Source organism: Eublepharis macularius, chromosome 2 (assembly GCF_028583425.1).
Source record: "Eublepharis macularius isolate TG4126 chromosome 2, MPM_Emac_v1.0, whole genome shotgun sequence".
NCBI classification, from domain to species: Eukaryota; Metazoa; Chordata; class Lepidosauria; order Squamata; family Eublepharidae; genus Eublepharis; species Eublepharis macularius.
Genome location: NC_072791.1, coordinates 224,107,851 through 224,130,395, shown reverse-complemented (window position 1 = coordinate 224,130,395; position 22,545 = coordinate 224,107,851). Strand labels below are relative to the sequence as shown.

The 22,545-nt window shown below is 44.6% G+C and overlaps 1 protein-coding gene across 1 annotated transcript in view; it reads right to left on the bottom strand.

The window, feature by feature from the left end:
- Positions 1–22,545, bottom strand: part of HIBCH (3-hydroxyisobutyryl-CoA hydrolase) — a 92,129-nt gene that overhangs the window by 10,702 nt on the left and 58,882 nt on the right. Inside the window, exons 10-11 of the mRNA XM_054972973.1 lie at positions 17,271–17,329; positions 11,416–11,497 (exon numbers count right to left, since the gene is read on the bottom strand). Of these exons, the coding sequence (XP_054828948.1) occupies positions 11,416–11,497; positions 17,271–17,329 (141 nt within the window). The remainder of the gene's footprint in view (positions 1–11,415; positions 11,498–17,270; positions 17,330–22,545) is intronic.

Sequence of the window (22,545 nt, the reverse complement as noted above, 5' to 3'; positions counted from 1 at the left end):
TCTCTTCTCCTCCATTTTAGCTTCACAACCACCCCATGAGGCTGTGTGTGACTGCCCCAGGGCACCAAGCGAGCTTCCATGGCAGGGGGGGGGGGACTCCAGTGCTCTAACCACTGCACCACCTTGGCTTTCTTGCTTGCGCTGTGAAGGCTGGGAGTGGTTGGGTTGCAGGTCAGCATTCTGCTGGTTCGAATCTCACTCCTGCCATGAGCTCAGCAGGGGGGCCTTGGGTCAGCCACTCCTCTCAGCCCCAGCTCCCCAGTTGTGTATTGTGGAAATCAGGGGTATATCGTAGAAAAAGAGCTGAAGGAGCTCATTAGTATAACTCATTAGCATATGCCACGCCTCTTGCCATCACCGGAAGTGTGTCATTAGTATAACTGATCTGCATATGCCACACCCCCTGACATCACCTATTCTGGCTGTTTTGGACCCAATCCTGGCCATTCACGGCCGAAATTGGGCCCAAATTGGCAAAAAGGGGCTGAAAATGGCCAAAAAGGGGCCCAAAATGGTCAGGATCGGGCCACTGCTGAGTGGGAGAGGGATCCACCACCCATCAGAGGCCCAATCTGGGCCATTTCGGCTCCAAACCAGGCAGAAACGGGCCCCAAATGGTCAAGGGTCATGTGGGCAGGGCCATCTGACATGTGACCTCTTTGGGAAATAGCCAGAACTGCGTTCCTGTGAGTTTCCCCTCGAAATAAGCCCTGGTGGGAATAATAACAACACTGACTTTGTTCACTGCTTCGAATGGGGCACTAACCTGTCTGGACGAGCGGTATATAAGCACTGTCACCCTCCTCCTCCTCCTCCTCCTCCTCCTCCTCCTCCTCCTCATTATTTACTGCAAAAGGACGAGATTTGAGCCATGTTCTGAAAAGGTTGCCTTCTCTGGGAATGGATCCAGAAACAGTTAGGATTCTGTCTCTGTCAAAAGGAGCACAGGGAGGCTACATTTGGATTCATCCTGCAAAGGTCTGTTGTACTAGATGGGCACGGAATGGAGGAAGACTCCAGAATAATATCTTCCAGCTCTGTACTCTTTCCTCCTTGGAAACCTGCTTGTGATTCCTAGAATGAGAACCTAATTGGATAAAGAGAAACGGACGGCTGCCTGCACTCCCTCTTCTGGAACGTGGCCCAAGCAGCATTTCCTTGTGCTCCTTCCCAAGCAGGCCTCTGGGTGAGAGGAGGCTGAGTTCCCTTCCTACCAATCCCCTGTAATGCCTCCAGCAGAACACAATTAGGGTTAGAGAAGACGACCACAGGAGGCACCGAATGAACATTATACCTCCGTCTGCATTGACTATTTATCTGTGCAGGGCACTGTGAGGGGGAGGGGTCCAGATATTCTACCTCTCCCAAGTGACTGGAGCCGCCAAAATCCCCTTCTCCCCAACTGCACGGGAAGGAAGGAAAGGCAAGGAGATTAAGAAGAGGCAATCGAGGTGCATGGGGATGGTGGCGAAGTAATGTTTGCTGCAAAATGGAAGGCGGTGAAATGCCCAGGCCTGAGAAGGCTTGGAAGAATAAACGAAATGAATATGCGGCGATGGGGAAATGAACATCTTTTATACATAACGGACTTTAGAATTTCAAGGAAAATGGAAAGGTTTTATATAGCTGAAAATCAAGAACAAAATCAAATTAACACCGCGAATGATAAAAGGAAAGAGGTAATACTTGCTTATAATAAAAATGTTGTTAGATGTGAAGATAGATGGAAAAAATCCAATGCAAGTATTTAAATAGAAGTGAAATATGAAAAGAAAATTTAAGCAAGTTCCACATAAATGTCTGATATTGAATATAAATGATTATAGTTTATATGTTTGCATTTTTGTATATTGAAATTTTAAAAAATTTATGTAAAGGTAATTTGGATAAGGTCAAAGCAGGTGCAGAGGGGAAAACATACTACCTACACCTGGTCACCAGCCAAAGTAGGAACAGACTGAGGCAGGGAGCTCCCTCCCTTGAGTCAGATCCATTTCAGCTTCCCGTCTCCTTATCCCACTCTGGGATAATAATGCCCTTCTGCCAATACAGGCAGGCTTGTTTTTCCTATTACGTAAAAAACAAAAACCCAAAGATAAGCTTGAAAAATTCTGTTCTGCAAGGCTCAGCGTTACAAGGGGCACTTCAGTGGCTCCGCAGGGGGCGGCAGATGGTGCGATTTACCCACTGCTGCTGCTGCTGCTGCTGTTTTGGGTGGGTGTATGAACCCAAAGGCTGAAACAGCAGCTGTCCCACCCGCAACATCCAGGGTTTTCCTGGCTTCTGATCACTCAGATCTCTGATTCCCCCCTCCCTGTTTGCAGACACCAGCAGTGACCCATTTTGCCTGTGTCCTTACATCTGCTAACTCCCAGCTGCCGGGCAGATCTGAGAGCACGAGAGGACAGAGTGTTATGCCTCCGGTTTTGTATACATGAATCACTACCAGCTGGCTTAATAGCAGGCACAGGGAAAGAATGGAAGTGGCTCTGGAAAGGAAAATCCTAGTTATTAGCATCTGCTTAATGTGCTGGTCCCTTTATACAGGTTCACAAACCAAGGCGCGTTTGCCACCAGACTTTCTGACTAGAGCAACAGCTTGAAGTGTCTTCATCAATTAATAGTCCAGGCTTAATAGTCCAGGCTTTCTCCCCTAGGTTCATCGGTGCTATCGACATGCCAACCCCTTGCTGTGGAAACCAGCCCCCTGGTTCATCACAGAGTTGGGTGATCTAAAGAAGACTGGAAGACACCTGGAAAGATGCTGGCGGAAAACTCGTGCTGAAGCTGACGGAGCATGCTGCAGAGCTCCATGGACGACTTATGGAACTGCAGTGATGGCGGCAAAGAAACGCGACTTTTCTGCAACCACGGCAGCAGCTAGTTCACATCCATCCCAACTGTTAAGGTATCGCAACATCTTTTAACCCCTAAATTGGAACCTTCACTGTATTGTCGAAGGCTTTCTTCTAGGCAGATTAGTGCCCCACTCAGAGCACTGAACAAAGTCAGAGTTATTATTATCCCCACAGCTGGGGCTGCGAGGAGTGGCTTATCCAAGTGTCACTGTGACACTGAGAGATCTCTGTCTTTTGGTGCTACGCCTCTGAAGATGCCGGCCACAGCTGCTGGTGAAACGCCAAGAACTACAATGCCAAGACCACGGCAATACAGCCCGGAAAACCCACAACAACCATGGAACCTTCACTGTTCAACAACAGACAATTAGCTGCAACACCTTTGCAAATGTAACCCCCAGAGTCAAGAGGACCAGGTTCAATGTTTACCAATTCAAAGTATAAATGCAATTTATTTAAACACAACTATGAGACATTTCCAAAGTTATCAATGCTGGATCAGTAACCAGTGACCCCAGCGCCAAGTCCTACTCACAATCCCTTGGTAAAGTACGCAAGCAGTTCTGTGGATTTGGCCAGAGGCGAGGCCTGGAACAGCGCCCGAAACACCCCAAAGAGCCTTGCCACAGCAGGACTCTTCTGTTTGTGAAGATGCTGCCTGAATCCTGGAGCTGCCTGAATCCTGTCCTAGGGTGCTGGTCTCCAAGAGTCAACGAGTTCAGGTGCCAGCAATTCCTGGGCTTTGCTCTTCCTTGCTTCTTCAGCTCTTGTCAGTCACTGCAGTTCTCCCAAGAAGAGTTCAGCTCTTCCAGCTAGCAGCTTCAGCTCTCTGATCTTAGCTCCAAAGCTTGGAAGCAAGCTTTGCCTTCCAAAGAGCAGCAGCTTCAGCTCTCTTCTCTCCCTCCCTCCAGTCTTTCCAGCTAGCCTAGTCCTGCATTATACCACCCCTCCTAATCATGGTGACCTCTTTTTTATATACATGGCCTTTGCTAAACATGCAAATTAACAGAACCCTAGGTACAGCTCAGGTCTCTGCTAGTCTGGTCTATCCATGTATCTGCAGTCTATTGATCAGGCCTAGGTCCTAGGCCCCAAACCCTTTTTCCAGTACAGGCGTACACAAAGTTTTTATTGATAAAATAGCTCGAATACTCTTATAGGTCTGGGTGCTAGGCAGAAGTAATGCGTAACACACTGTCTGGACCATTTCTGAATCATTCTGACCCAGTTCCAGAGATGGATATTGACAGAATTGTGGCATCTGTGAAGGCCACCACTTGTACTCTAGATCCTTGCCTATCCTGGCTACTGAAATCTTGTAAAGCCCATATAAAGCAGCCCTTGACATTCATCATAAATCAGCCACTCAAGGCACCTTCCCTCAGCCTCTCAAAGAGGTGGTCATCAGCCCACTACATAAAAAGCATCCTTAGACAAAAACGATGTAGCCAATTATCGCCTAGTCTCTAACCTGCCCTTTCTGAGCAAACTGGTTGGGAGGGCAGTAGCTGACCACCGCCAGTCCTCCTTTGACAGCTCTCATACTTTGGACTCTTTTCAGTATGGGACGGAGATGGCTGTGGTGGCTCTAGTTGATGACCTCCATCTGATGTAGACAAAGACTATGCTTCATTGCTTCTACTCCTGGATCTATCTGCAACCTTCGACACAGTAGACCATGCCATCCTGCTGAGGCGTTTGGAGGCAGAAGTAGGTATTAGGGGATGTGCCTTGGACTGGTTTAAATCATTCCTCATGGGATGGACACAAAGGGTTGCTACTGGAGACCAGTTATTCTCAGAGTGGGAATTATCTTGTGGAGTTCTACTGCGCAATCTTATCTCCCATGTTATTCAGCCTCTATATAAAGCCTTTAGGAGAACTCATCCATAGCTATGGAACTGGATGCCATAAATATGCAGATGATACTCATCTCTATATCTCACTGTCCAAAATCCATGGTGAGTTACTAAGTCACTGCTTGACAGCTGTAGTCAATTGGTTGAAAGTAAACAAATTGAAATTGAACCCAGACAAGATGGAAGAGGTGCTGGTTGGAAAAGCAGAAATCTTGAAGGACATTGTGCTTCTGACCTTTGATAGGGTTCAGTTGACCCTGCTGACTCAGTTAAGAGCCTAGGTGTCATACCAGACTCAGCACTGCTGCTAGAGAAGCAAATATTTGCAGCTGTGAAAAAGGCCTTCTCCCAACCCGGCCACCTGGATTCATGCCACAGTGACATTGAGTCTAGACTACTGTAATGCACTCTACATAGGTCTCCCCTCAAAGTTGACTTGGAGACTCCAGCTGGTACTGAACACTGCAGCTCATTTACTCTCAGGAACTAGATGTAGCATGCATATAACTCCCATTTTGCAGTCACTCTATTGGCTTCCCATCAGTTACCAGGTTGAATTCAATATCATGAGTATCACATTCAAAGTCCTTCATAGACTTGGGCCCTCATATCTGTGTGACGATTTCCCCCCAGTTCTGCCACAGCAGCTTTGCTCATCCAGACAGGCCTTCTGCAGATACCACCCTGCAGTTGGGCAAAATGAATAGCTGCCTGCACAAGTGCATTCTCTATGATGCCCCCAAATTTATGGGATAGTCTGCCTGAGGAGGTCAGGAAAGCCCCCACTCTCCTGGCTTTACACAAAATTTGCAAAACTGAATTATTCAGGAGGGCTTTCTACCCAGATTATAGGATTGTGTCATAAGAAACAGCTCAGAGGCATGCTTTGATAGGGACAGGGACTATATGCTATGCTACTGGATATTGATACAGATATGTGCCACTAGTGAGTTTCCACATTGCTTAATATGCCATGTAAATTAGTTATGAGTAGTTTCAGAAAGATTTCATGTCTATGCTCGACTTTATGCTTATTTTCAGATTCTCTGAAAATCAGAAACCGCTCTGCTTGAGTTTTCCTGCTAGAGTTTGGGGGCAGGGCCCGACTACACTTCTCAGGTAAACTTGCAGGAGCATGACTCATGTCGGGCATCTCGTGTAGTTTAGTTCTTTGTCTGTGGCAGTAGATCTGAAGAAGTGAGCTGTGACTTAGGAAATCTCATACCCTACCACTTATAGGTGCTACTGGACTCTTGATCTTTTCTACTGTGCCCCAAGTGAATGCAATCAAAAAGTGCTCCTCAAAGGTATAAAAGCATCCTGAACAGACCCGTTACTGCTTTGGAGAAATGGTGTTTTCCATCTCCCCTCTGTGCCACCACAGGAGGAGAGAATCCTCGGGATTAGGGAGACAGGAACAGCTGCGCTTTCAAGGGAAGCTGAAGCTGATGTTGCTCCCCATTCAGAGTTTCTCCTGGAAATAGCTCTTTTCCTCCTCCCATTTGCTGTGTCCAGACAAATCGTTTCAGACTAGCTTGAAATGATCCACACGATCCCTCTCATGGGGACGTAATTGCCTCTATGAGAAAGCACGACTGTGGAAAGAATGGAAGGCCCCCACCAAGCGAGCCCTTGCAAATTTACTCAGCAGTGACAGCATGTTGACCGCAGCTGAGACATCTGGCCACGTTCAAGGTCAAAACCTCAGCACACTGTACACCCCTCTCCAAAATACACACAGCTACAACATTGCTTTTTACCAGTCAAAGCACAGTCTGAAAGCTGATGATAGTATTTCTTGAGAGAGTCTTAAATCAGAAGGCTTGGGAGATGGCTAAGGAGGGACATAAGGCAAGACTGGGGCCATCCAGCCACACAATGGGGTTCTCTTTATCCATCCGTTCTGGGGTAGGAGGTAAGATCCCTCTCCCCATGCAGCTGGATGCTACAAATGAACACGTAGTTGCATTCACTTATGAGTTTAAAAACACCCGCTCTGGAGTCTGCCCTCGACCTAAGGTAAAATTTTGCAGAAATCATTACGAAGCTGAAAAGTATGTGTGTGTGTGAGAGAGAAAAATCCAAACTTTGCTTAGTTTCAAGTTCAAAACACTTTTTTTTAATAACAGAGCTTTTCCTCACCACCATAGTTGTTAACTTCTGCTCACCAAGCATTGTAAGAGTTATTAGCAGGAGTTAAAACTTCTGAGATATAGGGAGGGGGGGGTCATTTCTACAGTCAAAATGGCGTATAATAATAACATTCGATTTATATACCGCCCTTCAGGACAACTTAACGCCCACTCAGAGTGGTTTACAAAGTGTGTTGTTATTATCCTCAGGACAATCACCCTGTGAGGTGGGTGGGGCTGAGAGAGCTCTGAGAGAGCTGTGTGACTGACCCAAGGTCACCCAGCTGGCTTCAAGCGGAGGAGTGGGGAATCCAACCCGGTTCTCCAGATTTGAATCCTGCCACTCTTAACCACGACACCAAACTGGCTGGCAATCCTACAACAGTGCCATACAGACCACACAAACCCTACTGATACCAATGCTTGTCTGCACAAATGTACAAACGTTGCATGATGATATTTCCCCTGCATGTTGGTTGATACGTAATACCACTATATCTACTGAGAAGAAAAATAAGGGAAGTCAAAATGATAAAATATTAACCTCTGACTGAACTAAACATGCTGAAGAGGAAAATCTGACTCAGAAGTGTGAAGTTTCTTGGCGTTCCCAGACAAAAAACCCCGAAATGGCCAAAAGCTTCCCTCAGGTCCAGAATGGCAGGATGAATTTTACCGTCTGTTAATCTATTTCAGAACTTATGCTTTCAGACACAACCAAGGCAACTTCCTTGGTCCCCAGGGAGACAAACACCTCACCCAAGCCCCAAGTCCTGTTTCTCAGTTCAGACGGCTATTTAAAATTATCCCAGAGTTTGACTTCGAGCCCCTCTGCTCCAAATATTTACAGAGTCTTGTGCACATGTTTAGTATATGGCACATTCAACATAAGGAGAAAAATCTTATTTTATAAACCCGAGGAAGCTTTAAAATTAAACCCAGTCACCCTCCCTCAGGGAACAGCACTGTTGTCCCCACAGGCCTAATGAACCAAGCTGAAATCCTCTGAGCTGGAATTACCATAATCTAATGCTGTAGAGATTAAATTTAAAAAATCCATACTCCACATTTTGAGTAATTTCATACTACACATTCAGTAATTTCATACTACACATTTTGAGTAATTTTCATACTACATATTTCAATAGAAAAGAAAATCGTAAAGTTTTTTCAGCATTCCCCCAAACTGCCCCGTTTTTCCACTGGGGAAAAAACCCCCTGAAGAAATCCTCAGTTTAATCCCCATGCTATACAACTGGAATGAGTTAAATGCTTTTTAAGACAAGGTTTCAAAAAGTAACATATTTCATAGGGTTTTTTTAACCTATTCTGAGGACTTTTTTCATGCTATGCATTTTGAGTGTGAGAAATCTTGCTTTAAGAAGTTCATTCATTCGAAAAGAGAAGACATTTCATAAGAGGTTTTTTTTGGGGGGGGGTCCCTCAAATTTATCCATTTTGCCTCCAGAAAAAAACAAAGCCCCCCTTCCCCAAATGTCCTCTTTTTTCTTGTCCTTTACATATCTATATGGTGCTCAATATACAAGTTGTTAGGTCACCAATTCAGACGCAAGACATCTGTATTCATACATGCATCAGATTCATTCCCCCAGTTCCTGATCCCCTAGTGATATACAGACAGATCTCTTTCACTCGATCCAAAAATAATCAAGTCTAAAAAACATCTTCCTCGTGCTCTCTCTTCTAGACCCCAAACTGCTCCTATTCCTGAGACATGGGGGAAAATGCATACAATTTATTATGAAATACGGTCACCAGCACAAGGTAAGGGGAAAAGTTGCGTTCTGCCTCAGGCTTCAGTTTGCTGGCTGTTCTTAACTGTGTTGTAAGTTGTTTTGATCAGGGCTTTTTTTCAGGGGGAATGCGGGGGAACGGAGTTCCGGAACCTCTCGAAAATGGTCACATGGCTGGTGGCCCCGCCCCCTGATCTCCAGACAGAGGGGAGTTGAGATTGCCCTCCGCGCCGCTCCAGCGGCGCGGAGGGCAATCTAAACTCCCCTCTGTCTCGAGACAGAGACAGAGACAGAATTCTTTAAAGCCCTATTCAACTCATTAGATCAATATGCTAATTAATTAGTATATGGTAACAGCTGCGAGAGTTGCACAGGCAGCAAAACGGAAGACAGAATTTTGTCCAGATGTGATTGAATGGGTGAATAAATTGTATGAATATGCCTCTATGGCTAAATTAACTTCTTATACGCACAACAGACCAACAAAGGAATTCCAGGAAAAATAGAGATTTCTTTGAATACATAGCTTGAAGTTAAGAGGAATATATATCAACTATAAAACTAAAATCTTTAAAATGTTGAATATAAAATGTGATGCATATGACTGAATATAGAATGTTGAGTATAAAATTTGGGTATAATTAATTAAGGAGAGGGAGAGGAGTAATATTATAAAATTTAGCTGTTCTATATATCTTGCTTATATTTTCTGTTGTAGTGTAAATCTATTATTCTGTATTCTGTTCAAGATTCTTTATGCACTTTCAAATGTCTTTTTTTTTTAAAATAAAGTTTATAATTTTTTTTTTTAAAAAATGTTAATTCACATTTGCTGGCTATGCAGAACCCCAGCTTGCTCTCTTTCCAAGGGCAGGAATAACAAGGAGACAGGCAAGCCAGAGACCTCCTTAGTAGCCCGGGCCATGAACAGCAGTCACTTAAAAACAATGGCATGAAGTCTCAAGGAAGATCTGAGGAATGTGGAATCATTCAACAGACAGGTGGACGAACAAGGCAAAAAACCGACAACACAAACTTCATGCCTGCTTATGTTGCGTCTTCTCCTACCCTGTGGCACACAAAGCACTGCACTGCTATTTAGGGAGGAGGCTGTTGGGGGGTGGAGGTCCCTTTCCGGAAAACAAAAGATTCTACAGCATCAGCCACCAGACTGTCCCCTTCTGCAAATGAACACACACCGTGGATGAGACTGGTTCTTCTGATACATTCAGGTGAGTTGTGGGTTGCTTCTACATGGAGGTTATTCTCCGCTTTGGCTTCGGAGCATCCGCACGAGGTTATGCTCTCAATCATGGGGCAATTGTCCTTCCTCCATCCACAGTATGCTCTTTCCCAAACCTGCCTTGCTGTCACGTTTTTGGGGAAAGTGCAGGCCAAATCACATCACCTAGATGGGAAGGTGTGCATTTTCAAAGGTCCTGCCCGCACTGGCACCATTTTCCTTGCTGCCTTCTAGCACCAGTATTCAGAATCCCAGTGCCAAGAGGCAGTATCAGGTGAAGGCCTCAACCTCTATACCATGTTTGCTGGCCCTTCGGTGCAACTGGTTGGCTGCTGTGTGAGATGGGATGTTGGAATATATGGACCACGAGTCTGACCAAGCAGGGCCAGTATTATGTTTCTATGCTCCTTCTCCAGCCCCTCGCAACCATCATTTTTCACACTTCACCACTGGAAGGCTTTTTGAGGCTTTAAAAAAATCAGCAATTTCTATAGCTCTGTAATACTGTAACGTTTGCTGATTTTATTTTTAAAGCTCCCCCAAAGCCCCTGGTAGCACAAGGCAAAAAGTCTGTAGAAAACTGCCATGTGGATGCTCCATGGCCTATGTGCATGCTTTCTGCATTTACAGCGACGATGAATGCAAAATGGAAAATCTTCACTGTGTGGATGCAGCCATTGTTTCAAAAGTATAGAATTGTTTGTTAGTGTGTTGTGAGGCTTGGCAGGCCTTCCACTATGGCAGCAGATTTCCTGCCAATAAGCTCTGTCGCTCACCGCAATGTCACCAACATCACAACATCATTTCCGAAAAAAACACAGAAGTGACAAAGGGCAGCTCTAGGAATCCCTGGAAACTCTATGGTAACACTGAATTGTACCAGGAAGTGACATGGCATCACCAGTGATGTCAAAGGCCTCCTGCTTGTTGCCAAGCTCAGCCCTAGTCTTAACACAGCAACAACAACTGTGCATATATACTTCTCTTCTAGGCAGATTAGTGCCCTACTCAGAGCACTGAACAAAGTCAGAGTTATTATTATCCCCACAATACAGCTGGGGAGCTGGGGCTGCGAGGAGTGGCTTATCCAAGTGTCACTGTGACACTGAGAGATCTCTGTCTTTTGGTGCTACACCTCTGAAGATGCCAGCCACAGCTGCTGGCGAAACGTCAGAAACTACAATGCCAAGACCACGGCTATACAGCCCGGAAAATCCACAACAACCATCGTTCTCTGGCTGTGAAAGCCTTCGACAATATATTGAATAACCATAGTGCAATCTCCACCAACGTTTGTGCTCACCATGGTTAGCATCAAATCAGGGTCTGAAACCGTGGTTAGCTTTAATAGCAGTGCAAAGAAAAGCAGTCTGGGCACACAGGATGGGAAGGTGAGAACTTCAAGCTGAACCTGCCCTGGAGTCACAGAACTAGTCTAATGCTCATTAACCAAGGAACAGGGGTGAAATAAGACAGAGACTGGCGTCTCCTGCACTCAGTCCAGTGTAACAGCCCTCAGATGGCTTGGAGGGGTTGCAGTATGTAGCCTTAAAAGTATTTTAAGATTACCTCTAGTTGCTTGAGTGCAAACGGAGAACCATCCTGCTTCAAGTTTTGGACAATTCCTTCCATGGTGTTGGCTGAAAATAGGCTAAAACAGAAAGTATCACACAGATCAACCAACAGTTAAATTATTTTGAAATCAGAAAAATACTGAATTCCCCAGTTTGACCAACTTTTTATGTACATTTATATATTTATTACAGCATAGCAGATCCAGTATACAGTGTAAGTTATCATTATACTGATATTAAAATAACCATACCGAGCAAAAGGTGAAGGTTTTGAGTCTTCGGGGGAAAATGCTCTGTAAGATTTCTGAATTTGGAACTGCCTTCAGTCAGAGAGGAGCAGAAACCTCACCTGCACCCTAGTCCTTTAATGACTGTGCCTCTGTAAGGAGACCCTCATTAACGACACTGTATGTGTGACATCTTCTACAGATAAGGCAGTTCATATGCTCATCCTAAGTCTGACCTGGCAGGGTCGGCCTTGGTTACCAGTAGGATGGGAGACCTCCAAGGAAGGCACAGGTCACTATGTAGAAGCAGGCAATGGCAAACTACCTCTTAGTCTCTTGCTTTGAAAAATTCCCAGCAGGGGTCGCCGTAAGTCAGCTATGACTTTATGGCACTTCCTACCATCAAGTATTTATTTACAGGCACATTGACTGGCCTCAGCATCAATAATGAACATGGCCAAGGTGGCTTCCAATATCTGGTCAGATACATACGGATTTCAGTTTTTATTTTTAAATCCCCATAGACATTCAAGCAAGCAACAGCGACTGCTATAGTACTTTGGTCCTCTCTGCCCATTAATCATTCCACATGTCTCTGGGCCCCTTTTGTTCTTCCAAGGTCTGGATCCTAGACTTTTGTCCCTCCATTTGCACAGTTCCTCCTCTGTTGTAGAGCTGATTCCTCCAGTGCTAGGGACTTCCCACTCACTGAAAGACGCTGGCTTTGCATGAGCAGAAGCACCTAGTGCCAGGGGAGACTGCCTCCATGATGGAGGGCAATGCTGCACACATGTGGAAACAGATCAAGATGGCTAGCTGTTAGTCTGTCTGTAGCAGTAGAAAAGAGCAAGAGTTCAGTAGCACCTGTAAGACTAACAAAATTTGTGGTAGGGTAGGAGCTTTCCTGAGTCACAGCTCACTTCTTCAGAAACAAGGTTTCCAAGCCCAGGGACTTTCTGGAAAGACCTTTACAGCAAAGTTGGCGCACTCTGGGATCTAAGAGAGACCAATGCATTTATACAATTCAGCCTACTTTATTTGTCTATACCTGTCTAAAAAACTGTTTTCAACATACTTCTGCCCAGGGCTTTTTTTCTGGGGAAAGAGGTGGTGGAACTCAGTGGTGGAACTCAAGACCACACAATGACGTCACGTTGGGTCAGCTGGAAAAACAGGGGAGTTTTTTAAAGTTTAAATTGCCATTGGCAACGATCACATGGCCATTGGCCCCGCCCCCTGATCTCCAGACAGAGGGGAGTTTAGATCTAAACTCCCCTCTGTCTGGAGATCAGGGGGCAGGGCCAACAGCCATGTGACCATTTTTAAGAGGTGCCAGAACTCCGTTCCACTGCGTTCCTGCTGAAAAAAAGCCCTGCTTCTGCCTATTGTGACATTTTGGAAAATGTATTGGTGGGTGGGTGGTCAGGCAGAAGAGACAGCAATTACTCAGCCCCTTAATTATTAAAATGGAAGACTCTTTAAGTTGCACCTGCATGCAAATTCACCTCCTCCAACTCATAAATGATCTAATAGCCAACAGATATATACATGTTGCCAGGGCTTTTTTTCTGGGAAAAGAGGTGGTGGAACTCAGTGGGTTGCCCTTGGAGAAAACGGTCACATGGCTGGTGGCCCCGCCCCCTGATCTCGACAGAGGGGAGTTGAGATTGCCCTCCGCGCCGCTGAGCAGCGCGGAGGGCACTCTCAACTCCCCTCTGTCTGGAGATCAGGGGGCAGGGCCACCAGCCATGTGACCATTTTCAAGAGGTTCCGGAACTCTGTTCCCCCGCGTTCCTGCTGAAAAAAAGCCCTGCATGTTGCTATGGAAAGGTGGTGTGGTGTGATGGATGAGAATCTTGGAGAGATGGGTTCACATGGCCACTGGGACCTCACTGGGTGACTTTGAGCTGGTCACCCTCAGCCAAGGCCACCTCAGAAGGCTTTTATGAGGATTAGGATGGAAGAATGGAGAATGTTGTTGTAAGCTGCTCTGGAACCCCATTGGGGTGAAAAGCAGGATATAAGCATCTAAATAGATACTACGTGCATACACAGAACATTCGCAATCTCAACATTCAGAGAACTGATTATTTTTGGCAAAAATTTCAGATCCACTCGAAGACCTGATTTGTCTGTAGTTGAGAGGTGATGGGAATTAAGAGTGCCTGGATGTTGAGATCCCACAGCCTTTCAGCCTTCTATAGTAAAGTAATTTTTGTTGTGAAAGGTTCTGCCATTTAAAGCTGCCTGCACATTATACCTCTTCATCTCTTTAGCCTTAATCCCAGAGCTGTGGAGAGGAAGGAAGAGGAGCTAGACAGTGCTTATTGTCTGCTGAGTAAAAGGCATTCTGCATATGTGCAGAGGCATGCGTTCCTTCATGCCAGCAAGTTAGAGCAAGATGGTTCGCAGTTAATGCTTGTCAGAATTAAAGCGACCATTCGTTTTTCTGCTCTTGTCCCCTTCCCACGGCCTCACCTACTCCTGAAGCAAATTCTCGCTGCAAACAGAGGAGGAACCCAGAAATAATATAAAGCTCACTCGATTTTTCGATTGTTCTCACTTGTGACAGTGGACATTAAAGAAGAAAAAAACAAGAAGGAAGCAATGGGCCAGGGAGAAAAACTGACGGGACACAGCAGGAAAGAATGAACTGGGCTAGGAAAGGATTAACTGGCTCAGCTCCAGCCATGTTGCAGCCCTCCTGCCCCATTCCATTCTAGGCAATCCGGCACACAAAGGGCTAGCATATTTCCCCTTCTATCTTTGCCACGAAAAGGGCTATAGACTTTTTGAAAAAATAAAAGTTGGGAATTTAGAGGTAGGGTTCAACGTATTTCTAGAGACTGCTGCTCCCCAAAGCACATCTTTATAGGCATGAGCAGAACAGACAGGCACAATCCAACACATGGATCTGTGGCCATAACATGCAATTTGGCCCTAACAAAATATTCACAAACCCTGCTCTCTGTGTCCCCTGCCTTGAGACGGGGGGCACCTCACCTGTAAAATGCCCTTCTCTGACTTATTTAAAATACTTATATGCCCACCTTTTCAGAAAAATCTGAAATCTTAAAAAAAAGCTTTTTTAAAAATCCCAAATAATATAAGCAGTGCACAACAATATTGCCAGTGGTTAAGTGGTTGGGCTACGAATCAGCAAATCCCACTACTGCCATGAGCAGTGGGCAAACCACTCCTCTCAGCCCCAGCTCCCCAGCTGTATTGTGGGGATAATAATAACTCTGACTTTGTTCAGTGCTCTGAGTCGGGCACTAATTTGCCTAGAAGTATATAAGCACAGTTGTTGTTGTTATGATTATCTGTTGGGGGGTGGGCAGGTCCCTGGCCAGGGTTGTTTGGGCCTTTGAGGGAGGGCTCATCAAGGCCATGCCTACCAGCAACCACTAGACAACTTGCCTGACTTGCCTGACTCACCCAGGCCCAGCTGCTTGCTACTGTTCAACAACCAACATCCCACAAAAGCCAGAGTTGTACAGTGGTCAGAGTCAGATTGGTATCTGGGAGATCCAGATGTGACTCCCCACTCTGCCACGCAAACTCACGGGGTGACCCTGGGCCTGTCACACACCCAGCCTAACCTGCCTCACAGGGTTGTTGTTAGGATAACAACGGAGGGCAGGAGAATCATGTAAACTGCTTTGGTTCCTCGCTGGGGAGAAAGGCAGGGTACAAATGTGATAAATAAAGATTAAATATCGCTGAAGAGAGGGGGGTAGATAAAATGTGGGTCGGTCAGTGGTGGGAAGAAGAAAAGGAAGCAGAGAAAGGTGGGGACTGCCAGGCGGAGGAAATAGGGGAGAGGGATACAAGGGACTCCGAAGTGCCTCCTGCAACTCCTTGCCAATTCCCCGCTATGCAACTGGGCTTGGCCCAGCCTTGCAGCCAGCACTGCATGACTGGGCCCAGCCCAGCAGCTAGAACTGTGCAGAATTTTCACAGGGAAAGGATGCCAGAGGGAAGGAAGGGGCGGGGGGACTGAAGACTGGGGTCAGATAATGGTAGGTTGGCTGATGGCTGGGAAGGAGGAAAAGAAGCAGGGAAAAGGGAGACGCTATGGGGGCTTTCAGGGAAGGAAAAGAGGAAGTACTGGGGGGGAGATGAGATGTTCCCTGCATGTTCCCCTACTTGTCCTATGACAACTGCATTATTGTCTAATTGATTTTTAAAAAATATTTTGCAACCTACCATGAGTATTAGTGAGACGATGGCTGATAAAAGAAGCAAATAAATAAAAAAAACAAATAAAACTTTAAAAACTCATCTAAAAAAGCCTTGTATTCCCTGCTCACAAGAATAGTTCTGTTGGGCAGCCTTGCTGGAAACCAGGAGGATAAGAGTCCCTGGCCTCTTCTGGGAGGCTGTTCCGGAGGCATGGCACAGTCTTGCCGAATATTCCTTGGACAAGGTTGTTACTTGCAAGTAAGAACGAAGCTGCCACAAGGGAACATGCCAGGAGAGGCGGCCCTTCAAGTACGTGGGACTCAGTCATGAAGGGCTTTAAGGGTAAGCGCTAGCACCTTGAATTGGATCTGGAAATGAATGGGCAGCCATTGAAGTGGTCCTGCCAAGGGGCTTCTGGGTACTGTACCAGCAGCACCATTCCTACCGTCTTCAATGACAGACCCACAAGGAATATGCTACAGTAATCCAGCCCCGAGGTTACTGAAGCATGGATCAGCACGGCCAGATCAGGCACCAGTAAACAGGGAGTCAGCTTCCTAACTAGACATAGCTGGGGGGGGGGGGGGGAGCATTTTTTGCTGTCATGGACACCCGTTTCTCCAACAGGAGACTGGGATCCAGGAAGATTCCCAAGCTCTTCACAATCTTGAGTTCTGCCTTGAAACTCTCCTGACCCACCTTCTTTTAGGCCAAACCAAAACTCTTCTATTTACCTAGGATTTTAATTAAAAACTTGATCTTTTACAATCACTTTTAAGGTCTGCTTCTAGCCTGAGTGCTGTTTTATTTTATGAGACTCTTTTAGAGCCCTTTTATGCTTTACTCTTGCTAGGTTTTTAAAGCCTGGTTTGGTTTTGAGTAACTTTTATGTTCTACTTTGTTAGCTACCTCGAACAAGTTTTCTGGAGAAGTGGCACAGAAGTGTTCTAAATAAATAAATGAATGAATAAATAAAATAGCTGCAACTGAATCAAGAAAGGAATTTTACCAGGTAAATATTTTTGCAGGTACCTTAAAATATGCTCTAATATTTATTCATGTACCACATGTTTATTGGACTTAATTGCAATCCATTTCTGCTACAAATTTAATGAATAATGTTATTTTTATAATGGGGTGGATCCAACCATCCTCCAACATAAGTGACTGTTTGTTCAATGAAACAGCAATGTAATTTGTCTCCTTAGACTGGAGAAAGAGCCAAAAGGAAACGTGGAGCACAAATATTTTAATAAATAAATAAGTTTTAAAAATTAGCTCAGGAAAGTGGCAAGATGGGGGTAGGATCCACTCCATTTTTTTGAGTGGGGTTTTAATATCATTGTGTCTGTTTTATGCTGTGACCTATCCCAAGAGCCCTTTGGGCTGAGGTTAAGACCTAAATAGAAGGAAGGAAGGAATAGTAACTGAAAAGTACCTGTTAATCTTGTCCGTATGTTCACCTAGTATGAATTCTTTTTCTTGATCAAGTTTGCACTGTTGAGAAACAAAAAAAGAAGGAAAGAAGAAAACTCTTTAAGTTTCATCCTCTAAATTCGGAAAACGCCAAACAAAAGCAGTAATTGCTAGGGCCTTTTAAGAAAATGTGAGAAAATGGAATTTCTGTAAAACAGTTAAGATAGTTTGTCTGTGCTAAAATAATTCAGAGCCACTGCCGATAGAGAGAAGCCTCGGTTGTATGAATTTTCAAAAAATTCTCTCATACATTATAAAGACATTTTCAGGAAGATTAAAAAACCTAGCTACTCTTATATACAATGTAGTTGAGAGGGAGTCAGCGTGGTGCAGTGGTTAGAGTGACAGACTATGGCCTGGCCTTCAAACCCCCATTCGGGCAGGAAGCTCACTCACAGTACCACCCTAAGCAGAGACACACCCTTCAAAGCCCACTGACTTTGAGGGACTTGTCAGTGGAAAGTGCCATCAAGTCACAACCGATGAATGGCGACCCCTCGTGAGGTTTTTAAGGCAACAGACAAACAGAGCTGGTTTGCCACTGCCTGTGTCTGTGTAGAGACCCTGGACTTCTTTGGTGGTCTCCCATCCAAGAATGAACCAAGGCTGACCCTGCTTAGCTTCCGAGATCGGGCTAGTCTGTACCATTCAGACTGAGGCTCGTTGGACTTAGAAAGGTGTGACTCTTCTTAGGGCAGCACGCTGAGTGTCCCAGGGCCAGTCACTCTCTCTCTCAGAGCCAAGCTACAAGTGACGCCTTACACAGACTGGACACTTGTCAGCTTCCCTCAAGTTTTGATGGGAAATGTAGGCGTTCTGGTCTTACAGCTTCGCTCTCCATTACAGCTGCAAGACCAGGATGCCTACATTTCCCATCAAAACTTGAGGGAAGCTGACAAGCGTCCAACCTGTGTCAGGCGTCGCTTGTAGCTTGGCTCTCAGTCTGACAGGATTGTTGTGAGAATGAAAAGGAGGAGGGGAGAGCTGTGTCACTCTGATCTCCTTGGAGGAAAGAAAGATCACACACAAATGAATGAGGGGGCCAAATGTCAAGTCACCGTTCCCCAGATGAGAGAACATTTGCTTCTAGTCCCCTGACCAATGGACCTTCCTACCTATTCACAGTCATCCCAGAACTACGAACAGATACACTGGGTGACAAATATTGATTATTCGCTGCCAGCCGAGAGGGCTGCGCCATTTGATATATTTGAACTGCAGCTTGTGACGACCGCCATGGACTTTCTGGCACTACAAGGGCTCCGGCCAAACAAAGAGGATGCATCTCTGTAACAATTTGGATGGAATTATGCTAGACACCTGGAAAACATTGCTGATTACACCTATCTACAAGAAAGGTGATAAAACCGATCCAAGTAACTATTGACCAATCGGTCTCCTGGCAATAACTGGCAAACTGTATGCATCTCTTCTGCAAAAAAACCCTGCTGCACTGGATGAATAAAGAGGCAGTGCTGGGTGACGAACAAGCAGGCTTCAGAAAGGGCTACTTTTGCGTGACAATTTGCTTCGGGGAGGAGCAGAGTCTAATGCTCAGCACTTGCATGCCACCACTTTCCTGTTCACAGCTTCCAACTCATTAACTCTCAGCATGCACATTATGATACTCCAGCTTTCCGCTTTGTTGCGAATTTATTACCATGGCTTTATTTAAATTAACTCCATTAATATTTCTGCTACCTGCTCATCCCAGGTCCTTGCTAAAGAAAGCAGAGCCCAAGCAGGACAAAGATTAAGAGATGCACATGTCTTGTAGGGGACCCATTTTTGCAGGCACGCAAGTAGACAAGGTTTCAAGCTAGCTCTCTTTCCTTGAAGCTGTCTCTCCTTTCTGCCTCAAGAAATTGTCTGGGAAAAGCATGCATATTTAAAATTAAATGGGTAGAAGACAGCATCTTACATATTTTAATTGATCGTAAGCGAATCCAGCAGTTCCATAAAGGGGAAAACAGAATCCCATATGGGACTACTCCACCAAAGTAAAAGAGCAAATAATCTTTGGCACCAATCTTTTAAAAAATTTTGCCTACAAAGGAAAAATGGTTTTAGAGTACAAAATTCTGAGACTGAGAACTGTTTGCTTCATGGGGGGAAGAAAATAATTTCTAAAATATATAAGATATTACTGAAATGGTTTACGGAAAAGGAGGTTGTTAAAGTTCAGATGGTCAAATGGGCAATAAATTGTAATAGGGAAATTTCAATGGAAGCTTGGGAAAAGGTGTGGAAAAATGTAGTTAAAATCTCAGCATGTACCACTGTGCGTGAAAATGTATATAAAATGTTGTATAGATGGTATTTAACACCGAAGAAGTTGGCCAATGGTAATAGCCAGATGTCTGATAAATGTTGGAAATGTAAACAATGAAGGTTCATTCTATCATATGTGGTGGACTTGTGATAAGGCTAAGCAGTTCTGGGGGGATATAGTAAAAGTTATGTCAGATATTTTACAAAGGAATATAAATAAAACCCCGGAATTGTTGTTATTATGTATGAACCTAGAAGATTTTGATAAACTGGACAGAGTTATGGTGTTTTATATGATCACGGCGGCCAGAATGTGTTATGCACAGTTGTGGAAGACTCAGGAGATACCATCTATGGAAGATTGGATTCTGAAAGTTTTGAACATGGCAGAAATGGACAAATTAACAAGGGAATTGAAAGAACAAGAAGAATTGGATTATACATTAAGCTGGGAAAAATTCAAGAAATATGTGGAGAAAAAGTGGGACATGAAGGGGAAACTGTGGTCTTTGGAGAATTAAAGGGGAGATAGAAACTTACTTAAGGTCAAAAAGGGGTATATTTCATTGTATCTTATTGGATTAGTATGGAGTTATAGTATTATAGTAATAGGTATTTAAGGAATAGTATGTTACACATATATATGTATCTTTTTTTTTTAGTTAGTATACTTAGTAGTACTTATTATATACTTATATAATTTTTATATTTTTAATTAAGATAAGTAATATAGTAAGTGTAGATAGTTAAGATAAGTAAAGAGATTTGATTAGTATGTATAATATAGATATACATTATAGACTTTAAGAATTTATATGATATACTTTTTAGATTAAGCTGGGTATGGAAAACTGCTGGGAGTCACTAGAAAAGGGGGGGAAAGGATGGGGAAATTGTTATGGGGTAGAAAATGTTAATGATTTTTGTGTATGTTTGTGAACCCATCCAATAAAATTTTTTTTTTAAAAAAAAATTTGCCTAGAAAGTATACTGCAAGGCATATTGGGATGGCTGAAAACAACTGTCTATACTAAGAACAAAATGATCTCAAACTTTTAAACCAAAAGACAGTGATTGAAACTCAGAAGGAATTTGCCCATTAAGGTCCCCTGCGTTTGCAAGTCTAAATGCCACGACAAAACATATTGTACAAATAAACCAATCCATTCCCTTTCAGACACTTGACAATAAATTATTTTAATAGCATCTGTTAGGTTCTTTAGGACATCATAACATTTTATATTTTCTATTTTCTTTTCAGTACCAACTTGGGACTGTATCTACTGTAACACGTTCTGTAAATAGTCAATATGGCTGTCATTATAGCTGGAATTTTTGAAAAAAGATAGGATAGCATTGTATCTTCTATATTTGAAACAAAGAAGTTTCAAGATAGTGTTGGATTAAAAATTGTCTCCCACTGCAGACTGTTGCTGAGCATCCCACTTAGGGTTGCCAGCCTCCAGGTAGTGGCTGGAGATCTCCCGGAATTACGACTGGTCTCCAGGCCACAGAGATCAGTTCACCTGGAGAAAATGGCTACTTTTGGGGGTAGACTCTTTGGAATTATGTCATGCCAAGGTCCTTTCCCTCCCCAAACCCCACTTTCTCCAGGTTTCTCCAGGTTTCATCCCCCAGATCTCCAGGAATTTCCCAACTTGGAGCTGGCAACCCTATCCCCACTGCATGGAGCAGAATTACGGAGAATGCAGTGGGCTGCACTGGGAAGGGTGAAGAGCTGTCCTGCAAGCTGAGCTCTGCTTGCGGCCTTCTTAGGCTTGCCGTTCTCCTTGTTGGGGGGACCTCTGCCCCCACCTCCCACTGGCCACTGCTACTCGCAGCAGCAGCAGGAGAGAAAATTAAAAAGTTGTTGTCCGAGCTGTGATAAAGTTGTGACGGGACATCATGCCCGGCATTTTCCCTCCCCCAAGTCTCCTGCCAGTTGCCAGGCCCAGCCTGGCAACTCTATGCCTTCTGGACACATAAAACCAGGGCTTTTTTTCAGGGGGAACACGGGGGAACGGAGTTCTGGAACCTCTTGAAAATGGTCACACGGCTGGTGGCCCCGCCCCCTGATCTCCAGACAGAGGGGAGTTGAGATTGCCCTCTGCGCCGCCGAGTGGCGCGGAGGGCAATTTCAACTCCCCTCCATCTGGAGATCAGGGGGCGGGGCCACCAGCCGTGTGACCATTTTCAACGAGGGCAACCCACTGAGTTCCACTACCTCTTCCCACAGAAAAAAAGCCCTGCATAAAACTGTTGGCTTCCAACACATTTTGCAAGTCTGCACAGTTTGTGACTGACCAAAAATGAATACAGACAATCAGCTATGGATGTTCGCTTAACAGGTGCTCCGATGAACTTCAAAGATTGAGTCGTATGTTTTTATGTGTTTTTATGTTTTATTTAATTGTTTAAAGTAGTTTTTATATTTGTCCTGAAAACGGTTCAGTGTCTGAAGTGTTTTAATGTTTAAACGTTGACCACTGTGGGGACCCTAAACTGGGTAGAAAGGCAACGTGGAAATGTTTAAAATTAAATAAATAAACTGCTGCCTGCCAGGGACTGCAAAAATATGCAGGTTGCCAGAAATGCAAAATACATGCGCAAGCGCACCTGCATCGCACAGGCACTTCCCCCCATCCAATTGACGGACAAGCTGCTCTTCCTGAACTGACAAGACTTGCTCTCCTGCTCCAAATGTAATGACAGGAGAACACAGCCGGGAAGGACTACCTTTCATAATACTCAGCACAATACAACAGGACACGGGTGCATTCGGAAAGTCACTAATTAAAACCCAGTGACAGCGCCCAGAACAATAACTTAAACAATATGAAATTTCTTCAAACTGAACTGAACAGGTCAGACCTGCCATTTCCTGGCAACTCTGCAAAGTCTATGGCTGTGCTTGACTTTCAGCTTAAATACCACGGCGTCAAGAGACAGGGAGTAACTCGGCAGAC